This window comes from Mustela nivalis, assembly GCF_964662115.1.
Source record: "Mustela nivalis genome assembly, chromosome: 16".
Lineage (NCBI taxonomy): Eukaryota > Metazoa > Chordata > Mammalia > Carnivora > Mustelidae > Mustela > Mustela nivalis.
The window spans coordinates 52,112,257-52,122,995 of NC_139035.1; the positions used below are offsets into that span (position 1 = coordinate 52,112,257).

General features: G+C 33.1%; 1 protein-coding gene across 1 annotated transcript; it reads right to left on the reverse strand.

Annotated features, from left to right (window-relative positions):
• Positions 1-3,157: 3,157 nt before the first annotated feature.
• LOC309849580 (histone H3.3A) lies at positions 3,158-4,232 on the reverse strand. The gene has a single exon (XM_082702261.1). It carries the CDS (start codon positions 4,102-4,104, stop codon positions 3,694-3,696), a length of 411 nt encoding a protein of 136 aa, XP_082558387.1. The 5' UTR covers positions 4,105-4,232; the 3' UTR covers positions 3,158-3,693.
• Between the last annotated feature and the right edge of the window lie 6,507 nt (positions 4,233-10,739).

A 10,739-nucleotide genomic window follows, 5' to 3' on the forward strand; every position in this document is an offset into this window, starting at 1 on the left:
TTTAATTGGACATTTAATAAGATTAACTTCCTACCTATCTTTACATATTGTTTATTTTTCTGTTTATTTTTTCATGTTTTCCTTTTAATTATAATAATGTTTAAAAACATATATTGTCAAACATACAGAATCTTTTAAAAATGTGCTTTCCATGTAATAGGGAATGGAATCTTCCGGGAGATTCTGAAGAAGAGAAAAGCAAGATTAATACCTAAGCCAATAGCTTTAACCATTTAGAAACACACACACACAAACACTCACACTTCTGGAAAATAAAACATTATCCAATAAAGGAAAAGATACAATAGTAGGGGGAAAAAACATATACAGTAACGTAGTCTAATTTAACCTTAAGGTGTGGTGCAGGCATCTTATAATAGATTATTTAAATTCTGTCTTCCCATTTTTTGTGACATTGTTGTTACTCATCTTACTCTTCCATGTTGCTACAAAAGTTGGGATTCGTGCTTTCTGATGGAGGCATAATACTCCATAGTGTATATGGACCACATCTTCCTTATCCATTCGTCCGTTGAAGGGCATCTTGGTTCTTTCCATGGTTTGGCGACCATGAACCATGAGAGACTATGGACTCTGAAAAACAATCTGAGAGTTTTGAAGGGGCGGGGGGTGAGAGGTTGGGGTACCAGGTCATGGGTATTATAGAGGGCACAGATGCATGGAGCACTGGGTGTGGTGCAAAAATAATGAATACTGTTATGCTGAAAATAAATTAAAAAAAATAGTGATGCTACTTGCTTGTGATGCCTGGGGCACTCACCTGGGCCCTAAGTCAACTCCTACAGACATTTCCACATTTGGAGCCAGTGTCATAGTTGGACAGACCCTTGCAGTTCTTATTTTGATTGCAAGATACACCTCAGCAACAATTGTTGGGGAATTTGGGGGGGGGGAGTTTATTACTCACAGCTTCTATTTTTTAAATAATTAATTTCAAACATCAGGTGATTAGAAAGAAATGCTTTTATTAATGTAAGTGAATGGCAAGTATTTTCTTTCATTATCTTTTTCTTCCTCTTTTTGGTGGGTTTTCTTATTAGAAACTGTGTATCAATTGTGACACTGAAGAAAGGAAACCTTATTGAAAACAGAGGGCATGTTCTCGTGCCCAGCCTCTTAGAACAATTGCAGACTCCAACAAGAAGGGACATGCCTTACATTCCCAACAGGAAGAAACCTATTTTACTGTTGTGGGAGAAAGGAAGAATTTCTCCTCCCCCAGCCCTAGAAGAGGTCAGGATATATGTGTTTCAATTCTCCCTACTTGCTATTTGACTTTGAGATTTTGTCTGACCTTAAATTATGTGGGCCTTGGAGTCTTTAACTGAGAAATTAGGGAAGCATCTTTAACCATAAAATTATATAAGTCTGTAGTTTTATAAAACAATTAATGCTGTCAAAACTCATGATAGACTTATTTTCATGTAAAAGGAAATTTCTCAGTGCTTTAGGACACTTATTGTCAGGTATTAATACACCAACATCATCCTGCCATGTTGGCTGAAACTGATGCTTTATGATTTAAGAAACTCCAATTGCATTTAAGAATTATCAATATAGTAACTTTTTGTTTTCCTGCCTCAAATGGTTGCCATATTTGCTAACAGGTAAACATGTTGCCTAACATCTTGAATAGACAGAATTGCATTATTAAAAGAGATACATATGTCACTGTGTTTCATTCCTAAATTATTTCATATTCCTCTCCTAAGAAATAACTACTTAGAGATAAATCTTGTATTTCACAATTGTTCCATTTCAGATACTCTTGCACAACTTGAATCTTGTATGAAGCAAAAACAAATAAAAAGGCATTTAGACATGTGCTTTTTGTGTGTAATAAGCAAGCTGTGCTTCCAACTTGCAATCTCCCATTTACCCCAAGTTAAACCCATAAACCTAATTTACATAGACTGCAATCCTAGTTAGGCTATTTTCTTTTTAAAAATGAGTTTCTAACAGTCACTTTGCTCAAACAATCCTGTTTCATCCATATGTAAACTTTTAGTCACACAACTCTGTTAACAATATATTTTTTAAGCCACCTTGTTTTACTTTGTTACCGTTTTACATAAATGATTGTAACGAATATTGCCACCAGTCTTCAGTATTATCAGTCACAGAAATCTGCGTTAAAATGACTCTGGCTCTTGCATCATCAGACATTTTTATTCTTATTCTTCATTAATATCGTCAGTTCATGGCTATCTTCGAAACATCTAGAATCTATATGTATACACAAACAACAGAAGTCTGAAAGCAAAATGTTTCTTAATTATAGCTGTTGCTGATGTCCAGCTCTTACTTTTATCCTAGGAAGGCTTACCCTCACACTAGACAACTTTCTTTTTTATACAAAAAAATTTGTTTGTGGGTCACCTGGGTGTCTCAGCCATTAAGCAGCTGCCTTCGACTCAGGTCATGATCCCAGGGTCATGGGATGGAGCCTCACATCACGCTCCTTGCTCAGAGGGAAGCCTGCTTCTCCCTCTCCCACTCCCCTTGCTTGTGTTCCCTCTCTCACTGTGACTCTGTCAAATAAATAAATAAAATCTTTTAAAAAAAATATTTGTGTATACATATAAAATATGTGCATGTACTTTATTTTACATTATGTTATTTTATGTGCCATCCATATGTACTTATGTGCATAAAATAATATATATACTTTACTTTTAAGAGCAGTTTTAAGTTCATGGCAAAATTAAGGAGAAAATACAAATAATTCCTATATACCCCCTGTCTCCACACATGTACAACCTCCCTCATTATGAACATTCCACATCAGTGGTACATTTATTACAACTGATGAACCTATGATGACAAACGATAATCATTAAAAATCCATAGTTTACATTAAGGTCACTGTTGATGTTGTACAGGCTATTATTTGGTAGGCTTTTTTTTTTTTTTTTAAGATTTTGTTTATTTATTTAACAGACAGAGATCACAAATAGGCAGAGAGGCAAGCAGAGCAGGGGGGAAGCAAGCTCCCTGCTGAGCAGAGAGCCTGATGTGGGGCTCCATCCCAAGATCCTGGGATCATGACCCGAGCTGAAGGTAGAGGCTTAACCCCCTGAGCCACCCAGGCGCCCCAGTAGACTTTCATTTTTTTATAATTCCCTAGTAACCTAGATTTTTTTTTTTTATAGTTTAATGTATTTTAATAGCAAACTTACAGGAACAGCACAGAAGACAGACAACATTAAAAACATGTACTTGCATGTAGGACAACTCAGTTAGAAAAGTATAGCGAATGGATGGATCTACTGTATGATAAAAATGCTACAAACACCATTTAGTTGCCGTCAATAAGAAATTTACTTGTTTTAAAAAAATCCAAATGCTGGCATTGTCCAGAAAAATTTAACAGGTTTATTTATAATTGTTATAAAGTTGAACTGCTGAAACGTGTTCACTGAAACATTTTGACTTGCATTAATGCTTTATATGTCCCCGCATTTATATTAAAAATTCACACACAAATGAAAATGGAAAAACTGCCAATACCTGATTTCTGTCCCCTAGTTTTCCACTTGCAATCATATACTTAGGTACCTTTTGACCCCATGGAAAAAAAATATCTAACATTCAGAACTACCAATAACAGGAAGAAGAGAATTTTTTTTTTTTTTTTTTTAAAGAATGAAATGTTTTCCATCATGTGGATTCTTAAGCACGTTCTCCACGTATGCGGCGCGCTAGCTGGATGTCTTTTGGCATAATTGTGACACGTTTGGCATGGATAGCACACAGGTTGGTGTCTTCAAAGAGGCCCACCAGATAGGCCTCACTTGCCTCCTGCAAAGCACCAATAGCTGCACTCTGGAAGCGCAGGTCTGTTTTGAAGTCCTGAGCAATTTCTCGCACCAGACGCTGGAAAGGAAGTTTGCGGATCAGAAGTTCAGTGGACTTCTGATAACGTCTAATTTCACGGAGTGCCACAGTACCAGGCCTGTAACGATGAGGTTTCTTCACCCCTCCGGTAGAGGGCGCACTCTTGCGAGCGGCTTTTGTAGCCAGTTGCTTCCTTGGAGCTTTACCCCCGGTCGATTTGCGGGCAGTTTGCTTTGTACGAGCCATGGTACAGAAACCTCCTTACTTACCCCCCTTCTCCTTCGGCTGGAGCTCGGCGAGCGAGAGGCGGCGCTGGCGTTGGTGAGCGACGGCGGCGCGGCGGCGGCTGCGAACACAATTCCTAGATTTTATATGCAAAGAACTCATGAAATGTGTTATCACTTAAAAATTATCTGTCAAAACTGAGAAGATTAAGTAGATTTAACATATTGAGAAAGAAAATATTGATATATGGATAAACCTTAATTTATACCTTTAAATATAAAAATGTCTCTCTTTCTACTGAATATACTTGAGTCTTGCTCTTTAATCCAAAGTTACAATTTCTGAAGTTAATTATAGTGATTAGTTCACTTATATTTGACTTAATTGCTCATACCATTGGGTTTACTACTATAATATATATATATATATTATATATATATATATATATTTGCCATTTATTTTTGATAAGACTCTTCTCTTTGTTGCTCCTTCATTTTTCCATTACCAACTCCTTTCAGGTAAAACAAAATTTTTTTTAAAGATTGTATTTATTTATTTGACAGAGAGAGAGAGAGAGATCACAAGTAGGCAGGCAGAGAGAGAGGGAGAAGCAGGCTTCCTGCTGAGCAAAGAGCCAGATGCGGGGTTTGATTCGGATCCCAGGACCTTGAGACCATGACGTAGGCTGAAGGCAGAGGCTTAACCCAATGATGGGTTAAGATGTCCCACAAATATTTTCTAGTATATTGTTTTAAGTCTTCTGTTGATCTTATATTCCTTCTAGGATTTACAACATGTATCTTGGTATGTTATGATCTACTTCACATTATGACTGACTTAATTCGAATGTAATATTGCAACTTTGCTCTGCTATTGCTCTATATTTATTTTCCTCTTTCATTCTCTTGCATAGTACTATAGTGAGTGAAATAAGACAAAGAAAGACAAATGCCTTATAATATCCCATATATCTAGAATCTAAACACATGTATAATATACTTTCAATATAGATAATAATATATGCATATACAAGTTCATAGATGTAGAAAACCTATTGGTGGTCATCAGGAGGAGGTGTGGAGTGTGGTAAAGATGGGTGAACAGCTTTCTTTCTTTCTTCTTTTTTTTTTTTTAGTTTAAATAAATTGAATTTAAAAATCACATCTATATATGTTATAAAACCAAAAACAGTACTATAATTATTGCTATATATAATCTTATGTCTTTTAGTAAAATTAAGAGATGAAATATATGTATAAATGTATTCTATATTTTTTGACATATTTACCATTCCAGTGCTTTTTAGTTCTTCTTTTACCTGATTATTTCCTATAATTTCTTTCTATTTCATCTTTTTTTTAAAATTTTAGTTATATCCTCTCTTTTACTTGTTTGGATTTAATTTTCTCTCTCTTTTTTTAATCATTGCTTAACATGAATGATAATTGATTTGAGACCATACTTCAATAGAAGTATTTAATGTTATAAAATCCCTTCAAGTACTGCATTACCTATGATCCACATTGCAATATGGTAAGTTTTCGTTTTTATTCAATTCAGAATATTTTCGAATTTCCCTTATGAATCTCCATTGAATTCATAAGTTATTTAAAAATAATTGTTTAATTTCCAAATAGTTGGCATTTTCCAGATATCTTTCTATTGTTGTTTTCCATATGAAGTTTCCATTGTGGTCAGAAAAATATTTTGACTACCTTCAATTCTTTCAAATTTACTGATGTTTATTTGATGGCCCAGAGAATGTTCTATTTTGGTAAATATTCCAAAAGTGGGTTTTTTTGTTTGTTTTTTAGTGTATATCTTGTTTTTGCTTCTTGGGTGCATTTGAAAGTGTCAATTACTGTATGTTATTTCACAGAGAAGAATATTAACATGTCCAATTCTAATTGAGCATTTCTCTATTAATTTTTTAATCTTTTCTCTCAACTGATTACTTTATTTCTGACTATATTTCTTGTTCTGAATTTTATGTTTTCTTATGTTAATATAGTGACTCCAGCTTTCTTTGCATCACTGTTGTTTGATTATTTACAGTTTTAAAAAATAGTGTTAAATTACTTTTTAACACACAAAGAAATTCCTTTTTAACACAATAAATCAAGTGCTCCCTTCTATTCCTCTGTTCTTTCAATTCTATATTTTATTTATATAATTTATTTATTTATTAAATTTATGTTTACTATTTTGTCTTTAAAGAGTCAAATTCCTCTTAAAGCAAGCCTACATAAGAAAAAAACCCCACATATTTATTATCATTTTTACTATTTCCAGAGATCTTCATTTATTGGGCAAATCCATATTTCTATTTGGTGTCATATTGATTCAAGTACCTTTCACTCAGATCCTTAAAGCAGCTTTACAGATCATCAACTTGTCTGGCTTGGATACCTTGCCTTTTGCTTAATTTATCTTGTGTGAAAACTCATTAACATTGCCCCTAAATTATTTGTGTAATCCCAAGGTATATAATTAAAAGACAATGTGAACAGATCTTAGTTCAGGTTGCCAGGGACTTTTTTTCAGACCAAGAGTGTCAGAGGGTTAATGTTTCAATTTCTAAGGAGATACTGACTTTGAAACAGAAACAGAACACAAAACAGTATCTTCTGAATATTGAGGAGTGTATGATGCTATTTCCTTCTTATGGATAAGGAAACAGTTCAGAGAGTTTATTCAAGTCACCTAAGAATACAGAAACAAAGAGGTAGATTTCATCAGCAATAGAGAAAGGATATGATTTTGTTTGATGCCATTTAAATATGGATATGATGCTATTTCCTTCTTATGGATAAGGAAAGAGTTCAGAGAGGTTATTCAAGTCACCTAAGAATACAGAAACAAAGAGGTAGAAACATTCCAGTCCAGATGTGTTTCTTATACATTGTTTTCACTATCCCACACAAATTTTAAGGAGTTTGAAAATTCATATTTAGCAGGTATATATAAATCCTATGAAACTCTAAACTACCTGAAATACCTGAAAAGGCAAATTTATAATTTAGGTGAATAATGTAAACACATTCTTATTTTTACTGCTTGGCCAAAGATTAGTCATAGGCAATAACAAGCTGAAAAGCCCACAAACGATATTGAAGATTAATAGGATGTATCTAGAAAAGTGATTCTCAAGGGGACAGCAGAGATTTGAGAACCACCTCAGCATATTTATTCAGAAAAAATATGCCTCGCCACTTTATGTGGATTAGGCGTATTGATCAATTGTGCAATAAAAAAAGAAACACATCTTTGCTTGCAGTTGTGATCAAGGCAACAATTAGTCTTAGATAAAAACGACTTTTTAAGTAATCTTTATATTCTGCACTAGGAAACACTGAGTGTGCACTCTTAAGAAATTGAGAATCCTTGCCTAGAGAAAATATGCCTGTGGGCAAAATATCTAGGTTAGAATATACAGAACATTAATGAGTACAATATTCTTTATTATAGTTATCTCTTAGAAGACCTTGGGTGTAGTTAAAACAGCTTTATATGTATTTCCTTAATTCTAAGCGTGAAATAGAATGTAATATTTTAAAGCTTCGTAGGGAAGAATGGAATTAAGGTTTCAACTGTATCCCTCCAAAGATTAATTCTAAGACCATATGGAAATTTGGATAATGTAAGCCCATTATTGTTCTTGCCAGACTAGTTACTATCATGAGGTACCCTTTCTCCGATAAGTACATGAGCTAAACAGAGCTCATTACTCACATTTTAACCCTAATTTCAACTTCTAAGTATATGAGACATCTATTAAATACCTTCCCCTGTTGCAATTGTTGTAAATCAAATCTGAGGTAATTTTGTAGAGAGAGTGCTGAAAATATATTTTGTGTTTCTGAACCTTTACAAAACAGATTTGATGTCCAAAGAGAAGACAACATATAAAAAAAATTTTAAAAAGGAAAAAAAGAAAGAAAGGAAGGAGGGAGGGTATGAAAGGAAGGAAAGAAAATGGCATTTAAACAGAAGGAAACATAGAGACTGCTATTTTTATCATGTACACATGATACATGTCCAAGAAAGAAAATAAAAACCATGCCGTACATCTTGTTTAAATGCATAAATTATTCTATGTTTGGGCTTGTTTAAAATAATAGCTGAAAAATATGCACTTCTTATTTTAAACTTTTAAATTATATGAATGTAAATCTACAAAAATGGAGAGATATTTCCATATGTAATTATCATCAGCAATAGAGAAAGGATATGATTTTGTTTGATGCCATTTAAATATGGATATTGTTCTGCTTTGAATCCATCATTTTATATGATAATAGAGAAAAGAATAAAAAGACTCAAGTTTGAGCATTTCTTTCTACAATTTGGGGACTACAAATTTATATTCCTTTTAGGACTGTTAATGATCTTGTAGGCATGGAAAGTGTTCCACATGATTTAACAAAGACAGATATGAAATATGTCTAAAAATATTATATTTCATGTAAATTTCAGAGAGTTTAAGGAATTTTTTGGAAAGATTGAAGGAATTTTTGCCAATCATGTGAAGATCAAAGGAATATAGCCAATTCCATTCATTTCTGTGCTCAATTTGGTTAATCTCTGTAAATAAATCGTAACTAATCCTATTTTGCTGTCAAGTCCACAGCCAATGGTTTTTAAGATTCATTGTCTACCATATGTTAGCACAAAAAGTTTTCCAGAAGGAGATTTGAATTTCTAGTTCAGAGTACTCATCTGGACATATGTCAAAACATCTGTTCTTCCTTAAGGATAGCCAACTCCAATTTTTAAGTGTCTATATAAGCCCTCAAAATCTCACAGAACATTAATAAAGGCAATATTTCAAACTGTCTTTCGAAGTTTTTCGAGAATAAGTCCTGAAACATGTAGCATATCTTAAGTAAATGGAAAGTACACTTTGCAGAATAAGTTAAATGCATCATTCTCTATAAATGCATCACTTTTTCATATTAAAATAGAAAACTCTTTAGGTAAAATAAAACCAAGACCATTTTTACCATTCATTTGAAAATGCAATTTTGTGTATACTTTAATTTAAATTACTTAAATGTCTGTTTCAAACTTCCTAGTTTATGAACCCAGTTAAACATCCAGTAAATTTCCTTCATTTTCTGTGATAAGTTGATGTGTGTAGATATATCATCTATAATAAGTAATTTATTTAGGGATAATTTTTTGGTAAAGATATTCCTTCCTGAGTAAGAGGGCCATGGGCAAAGTTTACTGACACATGCAGGGAACTCAATAAATATGCTGATGGACAAAGCAAAATAATGTTTATAGATACACACATTATAGTGGAGCTATTTCCATGAAAAATGTGCATGAATTAGACTTGGCAATATCATCTTTAAAGGACTATAGTATATAATATAGCCCTAAGTATATAGGTATATAGTATATAGTATATAAATCTCCTCCCTGAAGACATCTCTCCCCACAAGTAGGGGTACCCATTACTATCAGGATCCAGAAGCACTGATGACATTTATTTTTCCCATTCTCATTAGGAATATGCATGACCTCACTATAGGGAAGCTATAGGGAAGCATGGAAAACCTCCACTTATTCAACAAATATTATCAGAACTCATATTCACCAAGCATCAGTTGGGCTTAAGACACTATATATATGTTTTTTATGCAAAGTTTTCATTGAATCTCCATTATCTTTTAAGAAATGTATTATTATTTCAAATTTACATATAAAGAAGTTAAATAGATTGGTCCGAATCCCATAGCTTTTAAGTTCTGAAATTAGTGTTTGACACTAAGTAGCTATTGTGTTAAAAGGAAAAATGTGAGTGTTAAAATTCAATCTATAATGTCACAGTAAAGCAAGTAAATGGTTACTGAAAGCAAAAAAGACTTAAAATGATGGACCATAAGTTGCAAGCTTGCTAGGAAGAAGTATTTAGACAGCTCAGAATGGTGTAAACATTTCAATATTCAACATAAATGCTGTCTCCCTAAAAGACATTTCTTAAACCTTAAACTCTGTTACCCCTATTTTCAAAAGTGATATAATATTTTCAGAGAATTTCATATTAAATTGCTGTGCTTTTAATCAGAATATAAAAATGACTTGGGGATAACAATTTCAACAAATTCTCTTTCCTTCATGAAACTGTTTTCCTGTTTACTCATTTTAAAATGAATCTGAATGCTATGTGATGAAATATATTTTCTAATGCAGAACATTTTCAAAGGACATGTCTCCTAGGGAGGAACGGCTCCAGGAAGCAATCAACCTTTCTATTTAAGGCAATCTGCTTTCATGCTTTGGTGTAGAGAGGGGCGGATGATCATTTCTGTGAAGTACCTGAAATAAAGAGGTCAAAGAAAATATTTAGATCCTGAGACACTCATACAGAGTCACAATATAAAACTGGTATAATTTCTCCTTGCTATATTTCTTCTAAATTTGGGGGCATTATATTGCAACTAAAAAAAATATATATATATATATCTTAGTGAATAGTGAATAAAAGAAAAAAAGCTATGTTTGGAAAGACTAACTTAACTTTTTTTCCCTCTCAACTCTTTATCAGTCTGAGATTATCAATGCACATAACTTAGGGTATCTGATTCCATTCTGTATTTCATGATCATTTAAAAACAATGTAAAAAATTACGTAAAAGAGTCCAATT